Source organism: Trichosporon asahii, assembly GCF_000293215.1.
Source record: "Trichosporon asahii var. asahii CBS 2479 unplaced genomic scaffold scaffold00003, whole genome shotgun sequence".
In the NCBI taxonomy this organism is placed as follows: domain Eukaryota; kingdom Fungi; phylum Basidiomycota; class Tremellomycetes; order Trichosporonales; family Trichosporonaceae; genus Trichosporon; species Trichosporon asahii.
Window position 1 is genome coordinate 610,978 of NW_014040921.1, and position 21,987 is coordinate 632,964.

Genomic DNA, 21,987 nt, shown 5'->3' on the forward strand with positions numbered 1-21,987 from the left:
GACCAACAACACCTCTTAATCCCTCGTCTGTGCCAGGCCGACTGTTATCCCGATTGTCGCCACCCTACCGTCTACACTTGTTTGTACGACTCTTGAACGTTCGACGTCCTGTGAAGTCATTTAGTTATATCGCTACTCGAAAAACCACGGACCACCATGACACAGTCGCTCGCGCCGAGCCCGGCATCGCCGCTCAGCCCCGACACCGCGTAAGTGCCTCGTCACACCCACTTCCAACAAAATCATTCTGACTATCCATAGCATCAACAAGGCATCGTCCCCCGAGAAAGCCAAGCTGCTCTCTGAGGTGAGTGTACTCGAGATGTGCAAGGCGCTTGTCAATTGTCGCACCTGTGTGGTGGTCGCACTTGGCGCGATCTCGTGACTTTAAACGCCGAGGGGCGTTCTGGTGCCGATGAGAACAAGCCATGCTAACTTGAATAGCCGCGACGTGCACCTCGTTCCCCTCGTTCTCCCACCACTGCATCCGACTCTTCGCCCATGTCCCGCAGCCATCCGCACCCATTGTCCCAACCTCCGATAAACGCATCTGGACCACAGACACCCGGAACGACTACTCCTGCAGCGCTGCCTTCACCTCTCCCCGTCCAACCCCTCGTCAAATCGCAAAGCGACGCTCCCAAGGACCGTGGACTTCCCAGGCGCCGTTCGTCGTTCCCGCCGGGCGTAGGATGCTCGGTCACCGGGGCCGGTTCTCCTACTTCCAACGGCGACGGAGCTGCAGCCCAGGCGTTCCCCTGGGTTGTCGGAGGTACCCCGTCCGGGCAATCGTTCAACTCGCTCATGTCTCGCGATCAAATGTCCGAATACGGCAACAACCTCGAGACTTCCAAAGGCAACAGCCCGTGGGATGGATCTCTGAAGCTGGATGAGGCCAAGACTACGCCTTCGAAAGAGTCGCAAGTCACTCCCTCCCCAGCTTCCAAAGGTGTGTCGAATGTCGAGGGCACTAGCCTGACAAACGCAGTCAACCTGTCCCTGTCATCAAAGGCAATGTTGCGAACGCCCTCTATGGAGAGGACGGCATCCGGGTCGGAACACGGATGGAGGGTGCTGCTCAACCGCAACCTCGACGTTGAAGGCATGGGAAGCATCGGTGTGGCCAGGCTGATGTCTGAGGTTTGGAAGCGGGGAGGACCGGAAGCTGTAAGTGTGCTATTTCTAGCCAAACCGAGAGCCGCATGCTAACATCCCGCCAGGTATCCAGCCAGAACCTCTGGCCGAGCGTTGTCATGTCGTTGACATTGTCGCCCGAACACGGATCTAGCATCAGACAGACTGCATCCAATGCAGACGCTGCGTCGGCATTGCAGAAGGCGTACGAAACGAACATCCGCCATCAGGAGTCCCTGGTATTTGCCGGCTTCTTAGCGAACTATCTGGCCACTACGGCGCCACCGGCTGTTAACGCCTTCCAGGGTACTAAGGTCTACGGAGAGTCTACGCCGACTATGGAGATCGACTTGTCACAGTGGACCACCTTCACTCCTGGTGAGGAATGGCCGTCACTGTCAACGACGTTACCTTCGGGTCCGGGACTCACGCCACGACGTGAAATCACACCGAATCTGGGCCTTCCGCCAATCGATCTGTCTGAAAATCTTGAAACCATGTCCCGGTCCAACTCTAGAGGAGGAATGGATGGCGCCGGTGGCTTGAACGAAATCCTAGCCCAGATCGAGGAGAACAACACGCAACGAGAAACTCAAAGCGATATGTTCGAGTCCATTGGTGGAGACTGGGGAAGGACCAGCAACATCTCGAGCACAGCGCAGAGCAGTTTGCAGCTGGGCACTCCTGAGACAAACATCGTGGAACTCGACAAGGCTCCGCCATCAACAGGACCGAAGAGCGTGTTCCTCGACGAATCGTCCAGCTCGAACTCGCCGGTCGACCAGGCGATCGGATCGTCGCTGAATGTTTCCCCGCATGTTTCTTCTGGATCGCTGCTCTCAGCTTCGACTGTCAGCTCGAATCTACCTGTCGCTCCGCAGCAGCAGTACTCTCAACAAACGATGATGCAGCAGCAAGCGCAGATTCAACCCGGTTCGAGGCAAGCCCAACTCCAGCCGCAGCCTCAACCTCAGCAGATCAACCAGCAACAGGCGCAGCACATGCAGCAGCCGCAGGCTATCGCTCCTCGGCCTTCTAGCGCGCGAAGAGCACCGCCGCCATCACAGATCGCTCTGGCGCCGGTACCATTCATCCCGCCCCCACCCATGTGCATGTTCTTCACTCCTGCGTTCCGGGATCTGCAGAAGGGCAAGGTCGGAGTATGGAAGGGCGACCTGGAGATTCGCGGCCGCGGAGGTGGCAAGTTCAACGTGCTCATCGTCGGTGAGGAGGGCTCAGACCATCTCTGGTGAGTTAGCCACGCAGGACTGATGACTGACTTTCCAGGCAATCCCACACTTGGTCCGACTCGCTCGTGTACCCTCCCCAGCCAACACTCACGGAGAGCTGCACGGCGACGATGATTCCGGTCTCGACGCTGGCTCGCGAGGGCTTGCTTCCTGTGACGATGGGCATGGTGCTCTGCAATGACGAGAACATCGCGCCCTTCGTGCAGATGGTGCAGGGCCTGCACGCAGAGGGCGTCGCGTTCCACCTTCCACTCCCCGGATCTGGACTGCCCATCGTCTTCCTGCCCGCAAAGTTCGACGCCACGGACCAGCTGCAGCGCCTCGGCGTCGCCTTCATGGCGAAGGGCGGTATTGCGCCGATTCCACCCCGCCCGTCGTTCAGCAGCGAAGAGAAGGCGAAGAGTCCCGTGTCACCGCCGAAGAAGCGGCGCAAATCGAACTCGGTCGGTCAGACACGCACGTCGGCGCGCCGAAAACAGACCTAATAAGCGCTCTGTCTCTTCCTCTGGATGTTTGGCTCTAATCTTGGTTAATATCGACTGTTCTGTCAAAACGCCCAATCATCATTTTCCTAGTTATCTCAACAACAATCATGTAGCACCATTTCTGAACGTAGCACATACGGGCGATGTAACACGTACGAAACATGCATAGACCATGGAACGGCTGGGGAAGCGAGCGCAACGAGCGTCCCCGCAGGACAAGTTTCCGATGTTCTGCGCAATGCATGCATTAGCTCATTCGCAATGCAGTAGAGAAGTCGCAAAATATGAACCCGCTGAGAACGACATTCATTCACTGACTACGACATAGGCTCGACTATTGCGAGGCGACGCCACAGGCTATAACGCCGTGGGAAAAGGTCCCGCTTTCTCGGATCGCTCTCGCGCGCCCGTCATGATCGCCGGGAGCCGTGGCCGGGCAGCGACGAGCGAGCACGAGGCCTGACGTTGTTGCTAGCTCAGTACTCCGTCCCCAACCCTCCCTCACCCACCACTCAGCCAAAATGCCTGCCGTCGAGGAGCTCATCGTCGGAACTGGCCCGGTCTACCCCGGCCGCGACCGCCTCGGCAACAAGGTAAGTTGCAACCTGCGCTTCGGAGTTTTCGGGATGCTCGGCCGTCTCCCTCCCCCTCCCAGCTCGCCATTCCTCGAGAACGATTTCGGTCACACGGACAGGTTGTGGCTTCGATCGCGGTCTGAGGTTGCGTCGACGGCCTCGGCGGGCCCTCTGCTATCTGAGAGGGAGATGAAGTGGTGCTGTGCAGCGCGCGTCGTGCATAATGAAGCTCCCAAGAGCTCGCGACAAGAAACGAGAACGCGGAACGAAGCCACACCGAACTCATGCTTCCCAACGCGGCTGTAGCTAACCCCAGCTCCCCATCTACTCGTCGCCCGATGACGAGCGCGTCGTCACCCTCGTCGTCACGCCGAACCCGCTTACCGAGTACATTACGACCGGCCGCGAGGCCGCGCAGGGCGTCCTCGGCGAGGCGCGCGAGACGATCCAGAAGGGCGTCCAGAGCTGGGTTGGATTTGAGAGGAACGTTGAGCGTGAGTAGGACGAAAGAAGGCGCTGGAGGCGAAGCGGATCGCAGGCTGGAGCTGGAGATCAATAGCTGCAGGCAGGGGAGGACTGAGCCGGCTCCGCAGCGAACGTCGGCCGCTCCGGGGGGAGTCAATCTCAATGATACTCTGCTCCCTGCAACCGGCGCATCAGGCTGTCGCGTTCCGGTCCTGCTCTTAGAGCCCACGGCGATCGACTCGGAGCTCCAGCGTCTAGCTCTTTACTTTCGGAATGGCTAACCCTCAGGCGAGGTCAAGCAGATTGTTGACCCTACCGAGCCCCTCACGCCCGGCATCATCTACGTTCTCGTTGCCGGCCTTACCGGCTCCGTTCTTACCCGCACTCGCTCTTTCCCCGTTCGCTTCCTCGCCCCGCCGCTGTTCACGCTCGCCGCGATGCCGTACTTCCTCCCGAAGACCTCGCACAACATCCGCGCCTACCTCTCGGACGTCGAGGACCGGGTCGCGCCCGAGTTTGCGGCCAAGCACGACCACTTCAACTCGATGATGAACATGCACTACCACATGGCGCTCGACAAGCTGCGCGGAGCCAGCAGCGACGTTGACGGCTGGGCGCAGCGCGCCCGCCAGGGAGTCCAGGACGCTACTGGCCTGAACGTCGGTTCGGGGTCGGCGACGAGCCAGGCGAAGCAGTGGGCGCAGCAGGCGCGCGACAACGCCGAGGGCTGGAAGGCGCGCTCGCAGGAGGAGCTGCGCCACGCCGCCGACGTCGCGCAGGCCAAGCTCGCCGACGCCAAGGCCGCCGTCCAGGACAAGGTCGCGGACCTCCGCCCCTCCTCGACGCCTGTTGACAACTACGCCTCCTCGACGTCCGACAAGCGCGCCACCGGCGCTAACGCCGCCGCGGGCTCCAAGCCGGCCGAGCAGGCCCAGGCCCCGACGCAGGAGTACGCCACGGTCGCGACTGTCGTTGAGCAGAAGCCCGTCGCCCAGATCGTCGTCCCCGTCGAGTCGGCGCAGGGCGTCGAGCCCGCCACCGTCGTCGTTGAGGACACCAAGACGGTCGTCGTCTCCGCCCCCCGCGACGTCGTCGACAAGCAGAAGTCCCGCGACGTCGTCGCCCCGCCCCAGCCGAAGAGCGAGGACAGCGGAAAGCGCCTCGTCTAAGTGCTCCCCCTGGTTGGGTGCAGATTAGATAACAAAACTCAATGCATTAGATTATAGCTGACAGAGCGGTGGTTGGTCGTGTTGCTATTATTGACGAGATCGACGCCACTGCTGGCGACTGAGAAGCATTCAGAATGGAGCTGAACGTCAGCTAGCATTGCGGCAAACGAAGCTTACGGAAGGCTGCAGAGGAAGCACTGAAGGCAGCTACAGATTGAGCGACGCAGCTTGCAGTACACAGCTTGTCACTCGCTACAGAGGCTTGCCCGCCTTGCAGCGTACGAGCGCGTTCTGATCGTCAGCTAGGATTGCCGGCAAGAAGCTCACGCTGTGGGAGAACAGGGGCATGAGTCAGACCACTAGCGTGCAGCGTGATCTGGGCGTCAGCTTGAGGAGAATCGGTCAAGCTCACCCGGCCTTCCATCTCATCGCTGCAGGTCAGCTCTGTAACGGGCTTCACAGCTTACGGTGCGGAGCAGCCAAACTTCACCACTGCCCGTTAGCTCGGGTGAAGGTAGAGCAGCGGAAACTGTACGTGGTGCGATCGGTCCTGGTAGCTGCATGTCAGCTACTTGACGGCACATGAGCTCACCGGTACGTCGAGCGGGAGCTGCAGGTCAGCTAAAAGTCGGGGCATGGTAGCTCACACATTGCCCCTCCAAGTCCAGACAGATAACCCAACCAGTTCAGTTCCGTTCACGCGGCGAGCTCGTTCTGCCGTTAGCTTCGATCCGAATGACAGCTTGCTTCACTGCAAATCAGACGACGGGGATAGACGCGCCCACTGGTCGTTAGCTTCTGTTTACATTTGGCAGCTTACGTGCTTTTCGGTGATCTGTGACATCTGTGGCACTGACGCCACGCGAACACCGGGACTGCGAGTCAGCTACAGAGCCCTCCTGTGAGCTCACGAAATCCTGATGACAGCTGATGGAAGCGACTGTATGATCATTCGTGTGCGACAGTAGGTGAGAGGCTGCAGGTCAGCTGCGGTAACGTCCAACGAGCTGATTTGCAGGTTGTCGTCTGGCATCAGCTAGAGCTTCGACCGAACGCAAAGCTTTACACCTGCAGCCAAACGTACTCTGAACATCGGCTCCTGCCAAAGCCCACCAAGCTCTCGCATTCTTAGTCTTTGGCTGGTGGTCAGCTCTCACAATCGTCTGGAAGCTCACGGTACTTGACGTGCCGACATCGGTGGCGGGGACAGTATCCTTTGGAGCAGCAAAGTGGCCACACCAGTGGGGCCCGCGAGTCAACTGGCCTTGCGTCAGAAAAGTTCGTGATGACCTGCTCGTCAGCTTAACGCGCGCCACCAGCAAAGCTCACCGTAGCCGCAACCTTCACGTGTTGCGAGTGCACCGCAGTTGCAACAAGGCGGGTACGTTTATGGTGGGCATCGTGCCGTCCCTTTGCAGGAAGAAAGGAATTCGCGACGCGAGTAAGAGAGGAAGTTGAACCTCTTCGTATGTCTGCTGCAAAGGTCGAGATGGCCGGGCAGGAATGCACAGTTTGAGCACAGCTGTTCCGTTTGCTCTTGTCTCCTGGGAAGAGAACTTGCGAGCGTGCAGCGAGATTTTAACTTCATCGTTTGCGAATCCTTGCGTTGTAAAATACATGCATGTCCTCTCTATCAGCCGTTGTGCGGTGGCAGCAGTGGACGTCTGGATATCAGATGGCGAGTCTCTGGACAGCTTACCAGTCAACTACGGCGGTAGGATGTGACAACCGAGCAGTCCGCGTCCAGACCACTGTCGCGGCGTCAGGCGGAGCGCCTTGCGTTCAGTTCCCCGCTGAATGAGAAGCGTAAGCGGTGCCTGCTGTCAGTTTCGCGGACGGCGCATTAACTTACTCCCTCGCTACGCTGCACGAGCGGACCGATGGCGGCCATGGCCGTTGGCGCCTGGATGCCAGCGAAGGTGTAGATGAGGTCGCCCGGCTGAAGACCCTGCGCTGTTAGCTTAAACGCACTTTCGAAGCTTCGACCTCGAATGCTTGACAGCCAAGCATCTGAGGGGCAAGCTCATGCACGAGCTGCTGCACCGCAAGCAAGCACGAGAAGGTGTACCACTTCGACCCGAAAACGCGCTACGGTACGAAGGGAATGGTGGAGTTGAGGATAGTTCACTCACAGCATCAGCGGCTGGACTTCCTCCAGCAACAGTGTTGACCTTAGCGAGCGGGCGCTCAGGCCAGGTATCAGGCAGTTCGAAGCCGTTCGCACCTGCTGCGCTGGAGGCACCGTTGCTACGCCCGTTGGTTGCAGATGACGATCCGTTTGATGTTCCGTTCGGCAGGGGCTCAGTAGATGACTCCAAGGGCCCTCCACCGGAAGAGAAGGCGCCCTCGAGCGCCGACGCCAGCCGCCGTACAACCTCAGCGCGGTCATTCCTCAGTCGGGCCAGGGCGGCACGGGCATGTCGGATAGAGTACTACTGTCAGCTAAGGACGCAGCACAAAGCTTGGCTGATGGCGAGTACAAGCTGTCTTCCTCATGTTGTTGGGCTCTTCGACGTTCGTGCCTTCCCTCACTCGTGTCCCAGCACGCGGAGCGCGGGGTGGAGCTTTCTTGGAGTCGAACACTCACCACGTCGATGTCGCCGCGTGGGTATCCTTCTGGGTCGACAAGGGGAGTGCTGGCGTTTGCGTTGTGCTGTTGTCAGCTGGGGATATGCTTAAACGAGCTTACAGAAGCGAGGACGTCGTTGAGTGCGTCGATCTCCTTCTCGATATCGTCTTTGCGCTGCATGAGAGCGCGAGCATACTCCCTCGGCTCGCCGGGGTACGCCTCCGGGTCTGGGAGCGGCAGCTGGACGTCCTGGTAAGGTTCGGGAATGGACATGACGCCGGTGGTGGAATGGTGTGATGCTCAGAAAGTGAGGGCTGGTCGCAAGGCTGATACCGTTATCGATGACGAAAGTGTGCCGCCGCTGGCCGCCCTGGTTGTGCGAGTGTGGGGGTCCGGCTTCGATTTGGGAATTCACCGGAAACCGGTACGTGCTTGGTTGCTCACTCGTTATTTTGGCGTCTGACCGACCAACGACATTCGTCAAGCCGCCGCCTGCACGCCGCTGCATGATCACTTTGCTTCGGACGACCCGGACTCGCTCTCTTCTGCTCCATCGCTCTATCCGGACGTATAACACCACCGTCATGTCTTCGTCGCTCCCGTTCACAAAGTACAAGAAGGAGGCCGAGGTCGCCATCCTCTCCGTCCTCCGCGGATGTGGGCTGTGAGTTGTCTTGCCTGGCTACAACTGACGTTCAGCACGAAGCAGGTTCAGGACACGCTGGTGACGCAGGACACGGTCATCAAGAAGGACAAGTCGCCCGTGACCGTCGCCGACCTCTCCGCGCAGGCGCTCATCTCGCTGCACCTCATTCCCGCCTTCCCCAAGGACGAGATTATCGGCGAGGAGGACACGTCCGAGCTGCGCCGCAACGATGCTCTCTGTGACAAGGTCGTCTCTCTTGTTAACGAGGGCTTCACTCGTGTCTCTGGCCCTATGCAGAACGACACCTTCTCCAAGGACCAGATCCTCGACGCGATCGACAAGGGCTCCGCGGCTGGTGGACCCAAGGGCCGTTTCTGGACTATCGTAAGCTACTTGTCGCTTATAGAGCTGACACCGCAGGACCCGGTCGACGGAACCTCGGGCTTCATCCGTCACCAGCAGTACGCTGTCTGCCTTGCGCTCATTGTCGACGGCGAGGTCGAGCTTGGCGTGATCGGGTGCCCGAACCTCGGCCCGGAGCCGGCCAAGATCGGCGAGGAGGTCGTGCCGAACGGCAAGGGCGTGCTCATGGTCGCGGTGCGCGGCGAGGGCTCCTACTCCCGCCCCCTGACTGAGGACAAGTACACGCGCCTGACGCTGCCGCCGATGCCGCCGGCAGACAACCCGCTCACGTTCCTCGAGTCGGTTGAGGCCGGCCACTCGGCCCACGGCATCCAGAAGCGTATCGGTGAGCTTCTCGGCGTCCAGCGCCCGTCACTCCGCATGGACTCCCAAGCCAAGTACGCCTGCCTTGCGCGCGGCGAGGGCGGCGTCTACCTCCGCATTCCGACCAAGTACTCTGGCGGAAAGGAGTACCAGGAGAAGGTCTGGGACCACGCCTCCGGCGCCCTGCTCATTGCCGAGTCTGGCGGTGTCTGCTCCGACATGCGCGGAAAGCCCCTCGACTTCACCCAGGGACGCACGCTCAAGGCCAACGAGGGCATCGTCGCGGCCGGAAAGGAGATGCACGAGAAGGCCGTCAAGGCTGTCCAGGAGGCTGTCGGCGAGGCTGGCTACAAGCTCTAAAATCATATTATACATGTAGAAGAACCAGATATGCAAATGCTAGATTAGATCATGCGGCGACAAGCCCAGCGTCATCGATCACGAACGTCCACCGCGCACCTCGCGGCGTGCCCGCTTCACCTCCACCGCCCGGTATCCGGAGCACGCCGATGTACTCCTGCGTTTGGCCCAAGTGTCGAGCGCGTAGCGCCTCGACCGCGGTCGTTTCCGCGGGGAACTGGAGCGACCTCTTCCTCCCCAGCAACGTCAGCTGGAACGTGATGCCCCACCGTTGCCCGTCAAAGACAGAAGGATACGGAGCAGGCAAGTGCGGCTTGAAGGTATCCGAGCTCGGGTCGGGCTGGCATCAGCTCGCAAGCACAGGAGAACTAGCTCACCTTCAGTCCCTGTACCGTCACGACGACCACGGCGCCGACCGTCTGCCGGAGATGCGTGAGAGCGTCCCAGGCGTCGCGCATCGTGTTCCCCGCCCTTCGCTCCTCGTGCTCCCACCTCTCCACCCAGTACCCGTCCCCGAACCCATCACACACGACCATCTCGAGGTCCTTTTTGGTCGCAATCTTGCGGAGGGCGACGGCCCAGGACGTCCATCGCGGCTGAGGCTTCACAACAGTCAGGTTGGCGAGCGCAGCGTCAATGACGATGTCAACGTCCGCGGCCGTGTGCGGAACCTGCTGGAGGCAGTCCTCGATATGCCGCTGCATAGCGCGCCGCAAAGCGGGACGCACGGAAGCATGTGACGGCGGGGACAGGATTGCTGCCTTCTTCCCTCTCCCGTCGATCGTGACCTCCACACCACCCACTGTCATCGTTGCTGGCAACAGCGTCGTCATGAGGAGGAACACGCAGAGCGCCGTCTTCCCCGACCCACTGGGCCCGATGACCTCGACCAGGTCGCCGCGCTGCAGCGTGGACCCTCCGGGGTGTGGGCGGCTCGCAACGAGCACCTCGTCAAGCGACTGAATGAAGGTAGGACCTGGCGGCGAGTCTGGCGTCAGCTGCCCGGCATCATTCGCCGCTCACTGATGTATCGCGACGCGAGCAGCAGCTGAGGTTAGCTGCCAGGCAAAGTTCAGAGCTCACCTCGGACGCGGTACCGCTGCCTATCTCGGCAAGCATGGATTGGGTAGTGACCATGGCCGTAGCATGAGGAGTGTATGCGTGAGAGGGTGATGCAAATAGTGAGTGATGTCACGAAGTCCAGAAGCACGATAAGATCGACTAAGCCGATCAGAATAGGGTCGATTGTGGCACGCCAAGTGGCTTCCAGCCCCTCTTCACTCAAAACTCATCTTTCACTATGTCTTACTTTCTCGTTGATCAGTCAGAGCTCTGTGCAACATGCAACTGCAACCGGATTGTCAAATTTCCCAATGGCTATGTCATCCACATCCCATGTGCATCTGCTACAGGATCCTACAAGGGCACGATACCTAATATCCTACAAGAGGGCAGCTGCTTAACGCGACTGGAAGCCCTTCTGGACAGCGCGCTTGATGCCGAGCTGGGCGCGCTTGAGCTGGTCGGTGGTGGCGTCCTCGTTCTCGAGGACCTCGAGGGCCTTGGCGATCTCGGCCTCGATGGCGGACTTGGCACCACGACGGAGCTTGGAGGCGAGCTCGGGGGAGGTGATCTGGCCCTCAACGGAGTGGAGCTGAGCCTCAAGGTCCTGGCGGGCCTCGTGGCGGGCAGAGAAGTCCTTGTCGGCGTTGCGGTAGGTCTCAGCGTCCTTGATCATGTTCTGGATCTCGTCGGCAGAGAGACGGCCAACCGAGTTCTGGATGGTGATCTGGGCGGTCTTGCCAGAGGTCTTGTCCTTGGCCGAAACCTTAAGGAGACCGTTGGCGTCAACCTCGAAGGTACAGAGGAGCTCGGCCTGGCCACGGGGCATCGGGGGGATGCCAGAGAGCTCGAACTCGCCGAGGAGACGGTTGTCCTTGCACTGGGTGCGCTCACCCTCGTAGACGGGGAAAGTGACAGTGGTCTGGTTGTCCTCAACGGTGGTGAAGACACGCGACTTGGAGGTGGGGATGGGGGAGTTGCGGGGAACGACAACACCGAAGATGTCACCCTGAGTAAGTTAGCAAGCTAGCAATGCACGAGTCTCATACCTGCATGGCAACACCGAGCGAGAGGGGGGAAACGTCGAGGAGGAGGAGGTCGGCAGTCTTGTCCGAGGTCTGGTTGGTGAGGACGGCACCCTGGACGGCGGCACCGTAGGCGACGGCCTCGTCGGGGTTGATCGACTTGTTGAGGGCACGGCCGTCGAAGAGCTCGGAAACGAGCGACTGGATCTTGGGGATACGGGTAGAGCCACCAACAAGGACGATGTCGTCGACCTTGGCGGCGGGGATCTTCGAGTCCTTGAGGACCTTCTCGACGGGCTCGATGGTCGACTTGAAGGCGGCGGCGTTGATCTCCTCGAAACGGGCACGGGTGATGTTGGCGGAGAAGTCAATGCCGTTGTAGAGGGAGTCAACCTCGACGGTGGTCTGGGTGACGGAAGAGAGGGTACGCTTAGCACGCTCACAGGCCGAACGGAGACGACGGAGGGCACGGGCGTCGTCCGAGATGTCGGCCTTGTTCTTGCGCTGGAACTCGGCCTTGAAGTGCTCAAGGAGGGTGTTGTCGAAGTCCTCACCACCGAGGTGGGTGTCACCAGCAGTGGCCTTGACGGCGAAGACACCGCCGGTGATGGAAAGGAGCGAAACATCGAAGGTACCACCTCCGAGGTCGAAGATGAGGACGTTCTTCTCCTCCTTGGACTGGGAGTCGAGACCGTAAGCAATAGCAGCGGCGGTGGGCTCGTTGATGATACGGAGAACGTCGAGGCCAGCAATGGCACCGGCGTCCTTGGTGGCAAGACGCTGGGAGTCGTTGAAGTAGGCGGGGACGCTGAGTGGCGTTAGTCGTGGAAAAAGTGGAGGAGTGTGGCGCCTCAATTACTCACGTGACGACAGCCTTCTTAACCTCCTTGCCGATCTTGGCCTCGGCAATCTCCTTCATCTTGGTGAGGACCATGGAAGAGATCTCCTGGGGGGAGAAGGTCTTCTTCTCACCGAGGTACTCGACCTCAACGAAGGGGGAGCCGTCCTTGTCGATAACGGCGAAGGGCCAGTGCTGAACAGTCAGTGTCCGCAAAATTTACTATCCAGTTTCTACACACCTTCATGTCCTTCTTAACGTCAGCGTCGTCGAAGCGACGGCCGATAAGACGCTTAGCGTCGAAGACGGTGTTGCGAGGGTTCATGGCCGACTGGTTCTTGGCGGCTGAAATATTAGCTCCAAATTCCTCACAACAAGACCGATTCGCTCAATCAACTCACCGTCACCAATGAGACGCTCGCCGTCGGTGAAGGCAACGTACGAAGGGGTGGTACGGTTACCCTGGTCTGTAGAATGTTAGTTCATAGTTCCCGAAGTCCGAGGTTCAAGAAAATATTCACCGTTGGCGATGATCTGTTCCGACGTCAGTGACCGTTCCTGTCTAATGTTTGCACGCCGATCTACTCACCTCAACACGGTCGTTGGCCCAGACACCAACACACGAGTAGGTGGTACCAAGGTCTGCATAGGGTCAGCAAATCTTCCCGAAGATGTCGATCCGTCCCAGGTCCCGAACTGCAAGTCGAGAACTACCGGGTTCCGGCTGCGTACGCACCAATGCCGATGGCACCCTCGAAAACGTCTTCGGCGGACATGATTGCTATTTTTTGGTGGCTGCGGTCGGTGTGAGCGAAGGAGTCAAGAAAGTCGAGCAAGCAACGCACCTAAGTACTGCCTTTTAGGATGGGGAGGGGAGAGGAGATTGGAAAGGCAAACTAGATGCACGACGTGAGTGGTCGTCCAGGTCTCGGCGGGGCTACGGGCGCCCAACCAGAGAATTGTGCAATTTTCCAGGCGGTGAAGCCCTCGACCCGCAAATTTGTGCCGAAAGTCCGCCCGCATGTGGCACTAAACCACTTTCACCATGTGGCCGCAAAATTCTGTTATCGATAATCCCCAGGCACGGGTTATCATCTGCCGTTTCTCGCACTTGGCGTCTTTTAGAGTGTCTCAGTAGACAACAGCGATCATCGCCCAGCCCAGCCCACTGCGCCCAGGCCTCGTCCCCGCGGCGTTCTTTGCGGGCCTGCGGCCTCTCCGGCTATGACGGGCTGGGCGTCTTCGGCATATCGGCAGAGCGTTGAGCGCTGAACCGATCCGATCGGCGCTGTGTCGGTGCGGACCTGGGGCGTGGGTCGATAGTAGCGAAAGAGACAATGGATGACTATTCTGGCTCTCGTATCTCTTCCAACCGAACATCACATCAGAACAATGGGTCTCTGTTGCATTCGCCTCCAAGCGCTCTGCAATGGTCCTGTGAAGGCCACGACGTACTGAGAGCGCGGTTCTCAGCTTTCGAGCCGTTCTGTGTCAGGAAGCCCACTAGCTCATTTGCGTCAGTTCCAGCAACTGTCCTTCTTCCTGCTCAGCCTCCCTCGCGATCGGTAGCTGCATTTCACGTCATGCTTGAGGTGACCCGTTGCCCTTTGAAGCTTCTGCGCCTGGGTCATAAAGGATGCAGCAGGTGACTCGCGAACCTCGAGGTTCGGCTGTCCCCCGACCTTCTATTTCTTCTTTTGCGCGCGCCTACGCTCTGTCATCCTGGCGAATGCTGCGCAGTGGAAAACAATCCAGTTATGTTAGCCCGTTGCATCACATCCGTCTCGTCGCCATGTCGCGTCAGCTAGCTCTCTCTACTAAAGTCTCAGTCAAAGGTGCGCGATGTCGTTGCGTGTGAGATCCACGATACGTACTGCACTAGCACACCGCACCTTCCTCCAAGGCGGTCTGGCGACGTGGTTCGCTGGTGAGCCGCTGATCAGCTATGCGGGTGGCAAATCAAACTATCCTAATGGAGAATTTAATAGCGGAAACAAATCACTAGTAAGTAATCACCCCTTCCCCTATTGTAGAATATGCCGCGCCAGATGACGCTACCCCGCAACTGCGGAGATCAGATGACGAACGTTGGCTCTCTTGACAACAACAACTCTGTGACCCCACCCTCCACCGCACGCGGCACCTCCGACGATGGCGAAGATTGTGCCGCCGATGAACTTCGGCCTCGTCGAGGACGGTGAGTTTCCATTTGTGGTCCGTTCAGCTGACAACAGCAGGCTTCTACCGCTCGGCGCAGCCGACCGAGCTCAACTTCTCCTTCCTCGAGAAGCTCAACCTGCGCACCGTGATTTGGGTCGGTGCTGAGGAGCCGAGTGACATCTTGTGAGCTCGACGACCCCCCTTGAGCTAACGGCAGTGTATCCTTCCTCGAGTCGCAGGGCATCACGCTGCATAACCTCGCGCCGCAAGTCAGCTTGAATCCCCACTTTCCGCCGCCGTACTGCGATGCAGGCGTCGTGCCGCTCAGCGGACAGTGTAAGCTACCCAATCTGCGTTCCAGCTAACGAGTCTCAGATCACCTTCCCCCACTACCGCCGCCCGCGGAGCCGCTGATCATCCGCGCACGACACTGTCTCTAACGAGTCTCTAGCATGGTACCGGATATGCAGTAATTGTACAAGTATTACAGATCAGAACGTGACGACCTTGGCCTTCTTCTTAGGCGCGGCGGCGACGGGAGCAGCAACAGGAGCCGGGGCGTAGGCGCCCTCCTCGCCGGGCTGCTTCGCGGGTCCGCGCATGCCGTTCTTGGCGGGCTCGTGCTTCGGCCTCGAGTAGGGCTTCTTCTGCGCCGCCTTCTCGGCCTTCTCCCTCCGCTGCTCGCGGTGCTGGATGCGGCGCTCGACCATGAAGTCGTCCTCGTCCGCTCCGGCGTTGGCACCAGTGCCGACAGCAAGGTTGCCCCGCATCGCTCCGGGCTCGGGCTTCGGCCGCTTGTCGTCGGGACAGTCGTTGGCGCGGTGCTTGACGGATCCGCAAACCTTGCACGCGCCGCCGTTGACGTAAACGCCGCGCGGGTTTTGCGGGCACGCACCGGAGAGATGCCCAGTGCCGAGACAGACGAAACAGGTGGCGAATGGCGTGGGGTTCTCCGGGTCCATGGGCTTGGGACAGCGCGAGAGCGAGTGCTTGTCCGAGTTGCATCTGGGTGTCAGCTGTTCGCGTCCGCATGGTAGCTGCGAAGTCCTAGCGAGCAAGATGACCTTCTTCAAGGCTAGAGACTGGGTCGACTCACCGGTAGCACTTCCCGCCAACGACGTCTCCACCCTTTGCCTTCTTGTCCCTCTTGCCAGACTTGACCTTGCCCTCGCCCTCGAGCAACTCGGCCTGGCGCTTCGCCATCTCGTCCGCCTCGAGCAGCGCCGCGCTCCCATTGGCACCAGAGGCCGCGAGGAGGATGTTCGGGCAGTCGCGGGCCGCATGTCCAATACCACGGCACGCGAAGCAGGTTGTCTGGTTTGTGCGCAGATCCGCACGCTTCTGGCGACGCTCCTCGGAGCGCTCAGCTGCGTTGCGCGCGCGTTCTGTTATCAGCTTGCGCCAGAGGCATCGAACAGCTGCCTCGTCCTTCCGCCCTCGATTCTGTCCACTTTTTTCATATGAAGTAGAGGAATTTTCACGATTGAAATGACTCGAGATGAAGCAAGAGGTCAGAGTTCACTCACTGGCAATGTCCGGATCCCGTCCCCATCCCTTCCTCTTCCCCTTCGACGGCCCCGCCTCGTTGTCCTGCTGCCGGGGCTCGTCCGTGGCCGCCTCCCGCTCCTCAGCCGCAGAAGCGACAAAGCGCTTCTTCGGCATGCCAATGTTGGTGAATCGCGCCATGCTGCTTCAGTCGATTATGTCAGTGGACTGGAGGTTAGCAATGATGTCAACAATTTTCTGGAGCCCGTCCTTCCTCCATCGGCGGTGGGTGGTTCGAAATCTGGAGAGGTGGAGGTCAAGAGTGGCGAGTCACGTGATGACCGCTTCATGTCCTCAGAACGCGCGACGCGCGTGGTTTCTTGGGCCATTGAGGTACCAGGCACGGACTGCAGATGATGTAAGGTTTACAGTGCTGGTCAAGTTGGGTCGTTACGACGGATGCTTGCGTCAGACGCATGTTGCGGTATGCGCGGATACGGGTGCTGCGACCGACAAAATGAAAGGAAGCACGTAGAGTTGGCACCGGGAAGACTACTTGTCCACTTTGCAGTGGACGTCGACGCGAGCGACAACAGAACCCACAGCGGGCAGCTTGACGGACTGCCAAGGGACAAAGGAAGACGCTAAGTATCCTAGCAACGAGACGGACACTTTGCCCTCTACTGCTCCTGATGGTGGCACCGGTGTTCGGGCCGGAAATCGTCCTTGCCTGCATTCATGCATGTGCAGCCAGCTTCAGCTTCAGCGGAGCGCCTTTACAGGCCCGCTGGCCCTTTTCCTAACCTGACGAGTGAGTTCAGCCAGCCTGGTGCCACGTTCCAGGGTGCCAAGTCTTCATCGAAGACCTCGAGCTTCGGATAAGCCTAGCCAAGGTTGTTAGTCTCCTCGACATCTCGCCCGTGATAGCCCGCTTGTTGCTGCGATGCAGTGCGGTATTTTGGAGTCGTTGTATCCATTGACTCTCCCTCTACCGCCTCCGGGACGCCGTTTGTCCATCGGTGCCCCATTGCTAGCCCACTACTCCCTCTAGACTCCAACCTCCAGACCAGTGTTCTTCGTCAATGTCTGAAAGAATGGGCACCCGAACAACACGACAGCCAGGACAGTCAACTGGTCCAGGTAGGCCGCTGTCGGTGGGCAATACGGAGCATGCGGATCATGCATTCAGACGTGCATGCGGCGCAGGCAGCTGCGGCGCCGGAGGGGCGGATGGGCGGCGGTGATGCGGCGTATGCGGGGTACATGCGGGGCGCAGCGAGGGATTGAGGGGAGTTAGGCGCTGCGGCGCCAGCGCCAACGCCGTCAGCGGGGTCTCACATCGTGGCTTGTGCTTTGGGTCCGGTTTCGCTGCTGATTCCACTGTGAATACATGAGCCTGGAGGTGATGAGGTGATGGGGCAGAGCTCGTCCCATGCGGAGCTCGACCCCGGACGGCGGACTGCGCCGCATGCGCCGATGGACGTCACTGGGGGTAGCTGGAAACCCCCATCAATGCCATCAATGCAGTCTCGCAGCCGATATGCGCTACACGATGGTTGAATCGGCGCACGTATGCGGACAATTCTTGTCAGTTGTGGGCTCTTGTCGAAGGACAAAGCGGGGCTTCGTCGCCTGCATCGCCTCGGAACTTCGTGGCCTACTCATCGATAGGAAACTTGGATCTGAGGCTTTGGCTTGGCTTGGGTTGCCGGTTGGCGTCCAGGAAGCGGCCGACTTACACGTCTGCACAGGTCTCTCACACGCAGTCGTAGCATCCCGTATCGTCATCAGCGGATGCATCGGCGTACTTATCAACTCATCGCGGCGCGAGCGTATCAGGTCACCGATCCTGGGCACGGTGCTGTCGTACGGCACCTACGGGCACAGAAAGAGAAGACCGAAGCTGCCCCGGTAGCCTCGGTACCCGTCGGTCCCCTCCGTACCTCTGTCCCACCAGAGTGCGACTCGAACACACGGGGGTGTGGACACAAAGGGTCGTGTGCTGAGCTTGTTGATGGTCACCTGGTGAGGCGGACCCCGGACCTGATGGTTGTAGCCATCAATTGGACCTCGATGACACCGGATCTCTAAATCTCTTGGACCGTTTGTGAAGCTGCAAGGCGCTCTCCGTAGAAACCAAGCTGCTGCCCCAAACGTAATGCGCTCTTGACTGGGACTGAGAGGGGAGCCGATATAGTCAAGCGGACAAGCGGTCAAGCACGAGCTGGCGCGAACCAGGCTCGCTAGGGTCTAGGACTTCTGAAAGGCTAGGCAAATAGGAAAGTAAGGGGCAGCGGGTATCGAGTGGGCCGTTCCTATGATTCCGGACACTTTGCGGGCCATCGATCCTGGCTCAGTTGTGATCCTGAGACATCAAACCTGAGGGCTGCCTAGGGCTGGCGTTAAGCTCAGGCGGGCGGGGTGAGTGCGTCGAGTCACAGATTCGAGATGGCAGATTCGACGGAACTTGCTGTGACCAGATTCAGATGGATGCGTGTTCTCAAACGCAAGCTGTATCGATGCATTGCTTGGGGTGACTGGCGACAATCCATCGGTTAGTGTAGAAAGAGTGACGAGTGACTCGGGGTCAGGCTATCGTTAGCGTTTGGAGTGTGCGAGTGTTGAGTCGAGGTCCGTCGCCCTATCTCCATTGATGGTCGATTCGATGCAAGGTGCAACTGATCGTGGGACCCATTCCTCAAACACTGAGCCTGGGTCTTGCCTCGGCCTAGTTCACTCTACGACCGACGGACCGCAGGCCGCAGTACCCCACACGCCAGTGCCGCCAGCGCATGCTACGTATGCAGACGCAGACACAGCGACACAGACGCCTGCCTGTACGCCATTTGCGCCAGATGCTGCGCCAGCGCGCCAGGCAAGTCAGCCGTGAGACCAAGACGACCCGACCACCCCTGACCCGCTCGATCAGACCAACACACCGACACATCCTCGCCGCCAGTCTTGGACCGCTGTCCTTCGCACATCGCACAGCTCTCACGCAAGTCGCCTTCGCGCATTCTCGTCTTCGCCTTCGACTCATTTGTCTCTTCTCGTTCTCGCTCGCTCGCATCGCATCGGCTTCCGCCGTCACAAGAACAATCAAGAGCCGGAGGACTGGGGAAACAATAACACTACTCTCCGTCCCTCGCTCTTTTACAGTAGATCGCGCGTCTCACGTCTGTGTCGCTCCGCCCGTGCTTTTTGCTTCAACCAGCCCCTGTCCCCTTTCGACCCCATCCCATCCGATTACCCCTGTCTTCCCTTCTTCCCTCCTCCCTTCTTCCCTCGGAGCGACCCCCTCGGCCCCCTACGGCACAACAATCCGCACGCTCGTCTTCTACCGACGAAACCGTCATCCCCGCCCGTTGCCCGTCGCCCGTGTCGCCCGTGTCCCGAAGGGACGTCGAATGCACAGGCTCACAAGCTCACGCTCACTCCTCACGCTCGCCTCGCACACACCGGGTACACCTACGCTATGCCCAATGCACACTAAGCACTAAGCCTCGAGCCTCGACTCCTCGCTCCATCCTTACTCCTGACTCTTGCCCATCGGCTACGCGCTACGCTACGTCGCTACGGGGCTACGGCCACGAGACATTGACATACGGCGTACCTGCACTCCCTCACACCTCACACCCGCTGCACACAGCTACGACAAACGACCGGTCTCAACCACGACTCTTCTTTTGATCCATCACATTCACCCTTCACAGACACCACAGCCCATCGTAGCCCATCATTGTGCTGCGCCTGCCCCATCACGGCCGACCTGACCGCACGATATATCATAACCCCAGACCGACAAGAACCATCAACAACAAACACCGCCCAGTTGATCTCCCGCCACCCCAGCTCATCCCCTATTCTTCCCTCCCGCCTTACCACCCAGACGCCAAACACGACCACCTCTTGACGTTTCCACTTCTCTAACGGTAGCGACTACGACGACAGCATCGGCACTACCAAGCCTTCCCTCTAGCGGCAGCAGCACGCTCGCCACCCTCCATGAGCGCTAACTCACCTATACGAGGTGTACCGCAGCAGGTCGCTGAACCCAACTACTTCATTCAGCGGTTCCTTCGTTCGGTCCAGCCCTTCTACTACCAGCATGCGCAGTATGGCCAGGAGTACTTTGAGCGCTCCCGACGAACGGGTGACAAGCTGCTCAACGAAGACTGGGAGCTAGCGGCACAGTGGTCCCCCGAGTCGACGAATTCCGCGTTACCGCAGTATCTCCAAGCAGACCCTATCGTTGCGCCTTCCCTGCCCTCGTCGTCACTCCTCGGAACGACACAGCCCGTCGCCAGACAGCACAGCACGAGTCCAGGACTCGGCCCTGTGGACAACTCGTCTGGGCGTGGGAAGCATTCTCGGCCACGAACGGGGAACGCTCTGCGCACAGCGCCCTATGCACGGCGCCCAAAGGAAGCAGCGGCCCCCGTGTACTACTCGCACCACGCTTCGCCTGCTTCACCAGGATCAGCCGACGACCTTGGGGAGAGCAGGCGGCATGCCGGAGCTGGGCAGGAACGGCGAGTTGTGTCTGCTGACGACAATGTCCGTGCGTATACTCAGTTTGCGGAAAGCTGTATTCCGTTATTGCGTCTGGTGTTGTTATGCTGACACATCCCCACAGACATCGCCCTGCTGAAGCAGCAGTACAACGAACGTCGACGACGAAGCAGTGAGGAGCAGGAACAGGTACTGGCGTCTGTCACGACCCCGGTGGAGAACAACGAGAAGAGGAGCAGGGCTGCGTGTCCCCCTGATCTCGATTTCGGTCACACGAATACCAAACCACGTACAATTCAAGCAGAGGCCGGCCGCCTCACACTGCACCCTGTGGCCGCTCCACCAGCAGATGTTCAGCACCCGCGTGGAATCTTCTTACGGGGCGTGGCGTCGCACCCAGTGACCGTGTCGCAGCACCCGCCAGTGCCCGATGCGAACGCCCGAGCGGGCACCGGTGGATTCGACCAGCTGCGCTTCCTTGGCGTCAGCGAGGAAGCAAGGCAGCAGCAGGCACCCCCCTCACAGCAACTGGCGTACCCGTCCACACTGGCTACGTCTGACCAGCCATTGCCTCAGGCGTCTATGCGCACGACTCCTTCCGACATCCAATTACCCCCTCTCCGCACCTTGGACACGGACGCCCTCGCCCCTCGCTACCGCGAGACTGCGGATCAGTCGTACTCGTGGCGGGAAGGACGCACGACTCCCCCACACGAGGCAGTCGGTTACGCAGGCTTCCCTTCGTACGCTGGTGTCGGGCGCGGTGAATCTGCTTTGCCGAGCGTCACTGTGACGCCGGAGACGACGCCAGAGAGCTACTGGGGATCTGCCTATCCGACAGCTGCACGCCAGTCACACGTTATGGACTACCAGCGTCAACAGCAGCAGTACCAGCAGTTCAACACGCAGCAGGTCCACTCGCCGTACTACCCGCCTCCACCGGTTCCGACGAACGACTACGCTGCGTATCCGTACGCCTCGTGGGCTAGCACTGCCTACCCCGCCGAGACAACGCAGCCGCGTGAGAGTGGCACCGCCGACCGCGCTGTTTCTGCAGACCCTAGGCGGTATGACGACAGCCGGTCATGGGACCGGCCGTACTCCGCCCCTCCACCCCTTGGCCGAGAAACGTCGCACCTTCTCAACGCCATGCGAGGTGAGCCGACGACGACCCGACCGCGTCCGGTGCCAGCGCAGTGGTCAGTGGCTGCCGACGTGCAGGGCTCGCAGGGCTCCCCTCCGCGCGACCCCCGGCGACAGTGGACGCCTGTCGGGCCGGAAACGTCGCAGCCCGTGGCGGCCGCGACTGCCGAATGGCCTGAACCCATCACCGTGCCGGGAAGCACGCCGACGTGGGACCCATCCCCCACGAGCTCGCACTTCCAGGTACCGTACACGCCGCAGCCTTACGCGACGCCCCTGTTCTCCGCTCCGACGGCCACGAGCGGCATGCCGCCGATGATCGAAAAGCAACTCCCTCCCATTGACATGTACCATACGACCGCGACGCCCTTCTACTGAACTCC

At 59.8% G+C, this 21,987-nt stretch overlaps 8 protein-coding genes across 8 annotated transcripts; 4 read left to right on the forward strand and 4 right to left on the reverse strand.

Moving 5' to 3' along the window:
- Nucleotides 1-156: 156 nt before the first annotated feature.
- On the forward strand, nt 157-2,869 carry A1Q1_02063 (uncharacterized protein; the record flags this gene model as incomplete). The annotated part of the gene is made up of 5 exons (XM_014328593.1): nt 157-209; nt 262-307; nt 445-1,167; nt 1,221-2,383; nt 2,422-2,869. The coding sequence occupies 5 exons, from the start codon at nt 157-159 to the stop codon at nt 2,867-2,869; spliced, it is 2,433 nt and encodes an 810-aa protein (XP_014184068.1).
- A 521-nt stretch (nt 2,870-3,390) lies between these two features.
- On the forward strand, nt 3,391-5,078 carry A1Q1_02064 (uncharacterized protein; the record flags this gene model as incomplete). Its single annotated transcript, XM_014328594.1, has 3 exons — nt 3,391-3,462; nt 3,761-3,938; nt 4,198-5,078. 3 exons carry the CDS (start codon nt 3,391-3,393, stop codon nt 5,076-5,078), a joined length of 1,131 nt encoding a protein of 376 aa, XP_014184069.1.
- A 298-nt stretch (nt 5,079-5,376) lies between these two features.
- Nucleotides 5,377-7,920, reverse strand: A1Q1_02065 (ubiquitin-dependent protein catabolism-related protein; the record flags this gene model as incomplete). Its single annotated transcript, XM_014328595.1, has 6 exons — nt 5,377-5,509; nt 5,990-6,104; nt 6,163-6,337; nt 6,931-7,026; nt 7,211-7,510; nt 7,768-7,920. The coding sequence occupies 6 exons, from the start codon at nt 7,918-7,920 to the stop codon at nt 5,377-5,379; spliced, it is 972 nt and encodes a 323-aa protein (XP_014184070.1).
- A 382-nt stretch (nt 7,921-8,302) lies between these two features.
- A1Q1_02066 (3'(2'),5'-bisphosphate nucleotidase) lies at nt 8,303-9,379 on the forward strand (the record flags this gene model as incomplete). Its single annotated transcript, XM_014328596.1, has 2 exons — nt 8,303-8,311; nt 8,381-9,379. The coding sequence occupies 2 exons, from the start codon at nt 8,303-8,305 to the stop codon at nt 9,377-9,379; spliced, it is 1,008 nt and encodes a 335-aa protein (XP_014184071.1).
- Nucleotides 9,380-9,428: 49 nt separating this feature from the next.
- Nucleotides 9,429-10,516, reverse strand: A1Q1_02067 (uncharacterized protein; the record flags this gene model as incomplete). Its single annotated transcript, XM_014328597.1, has 3 exons — nt 9,429-9,692; nt 9,757-10,377; nt 10,463-10,516. 3 exons carry the CDS (start codon nt 10,514-10,516, stop codon nt 9,429-9,431), a joined length of 939 nt encoding a protein of 312 aa, XP_014184072.1.
- A 322-nt stretch (nt 10,517-10,838) lies between these two features.
- Nucleotides 10,839-13,080, reverse strand: A1Q1_02068 (heat shock protein; the record flags this gene model as incomplete). Its single annotated transcript, XM_014328598.1, has 8 exons — nt 10,839-11,450; nt 11,491-12,274; nt 12,330-12,499; nt 12,546-12,649; nt 12,706-12,771; nt 12,826-12,838; nt 12,894-12,946; nt 13,041-13,080. 8 exons carry the CDS (start codon nt 13,078-13,080, stop codon nt 10,839-10,841), a joined length of 1,842 nt encoding a protein of 613 aa, XP_014184073.1.
- A 1,875-nt stretch (nt 13,081-14,955) lies between these two features.
- A1Q1_02069 (uncharacterized protein) lies at nt 14,956-16,150 on the reverse strand (the record flags this gene model as incomplete). The annotated part of the gene is made up of 3 exons (XM_014328599.1): nt 14,956-15,511; nt 15,561-15,831; nt 15,991-16,150. 3 exons carry the CDS (start codon nt 16,148-16,150, stop codon nt 14,956-14,958), a joined length of 987 nt encoding a protein of 328 aa, XP_014184074.1.
- Nucleotides 16,151-19,954: 3,804 nt separating this feature from the next.
- A1Q1_02070 (uncharacterized protein) lies at nt 19,955-21,982 on the forward strand (the record flags this gene model as incomplete). Its single annotated transcript, XM_014328600.1, has 2 exons — nt 19,955-20,510; nt 20,586-21,982. The coding sequence occupies 2 exons, from the start codon at nt 19,955-19,957 to the stop codon at nt 21,980-21,982; spliced, it is 1,953 nt and encodes a 650-aa protein (XP_014184075.1).
- Nucleotides 21,983-21,987: the final 5 nt, after the last annotated feature.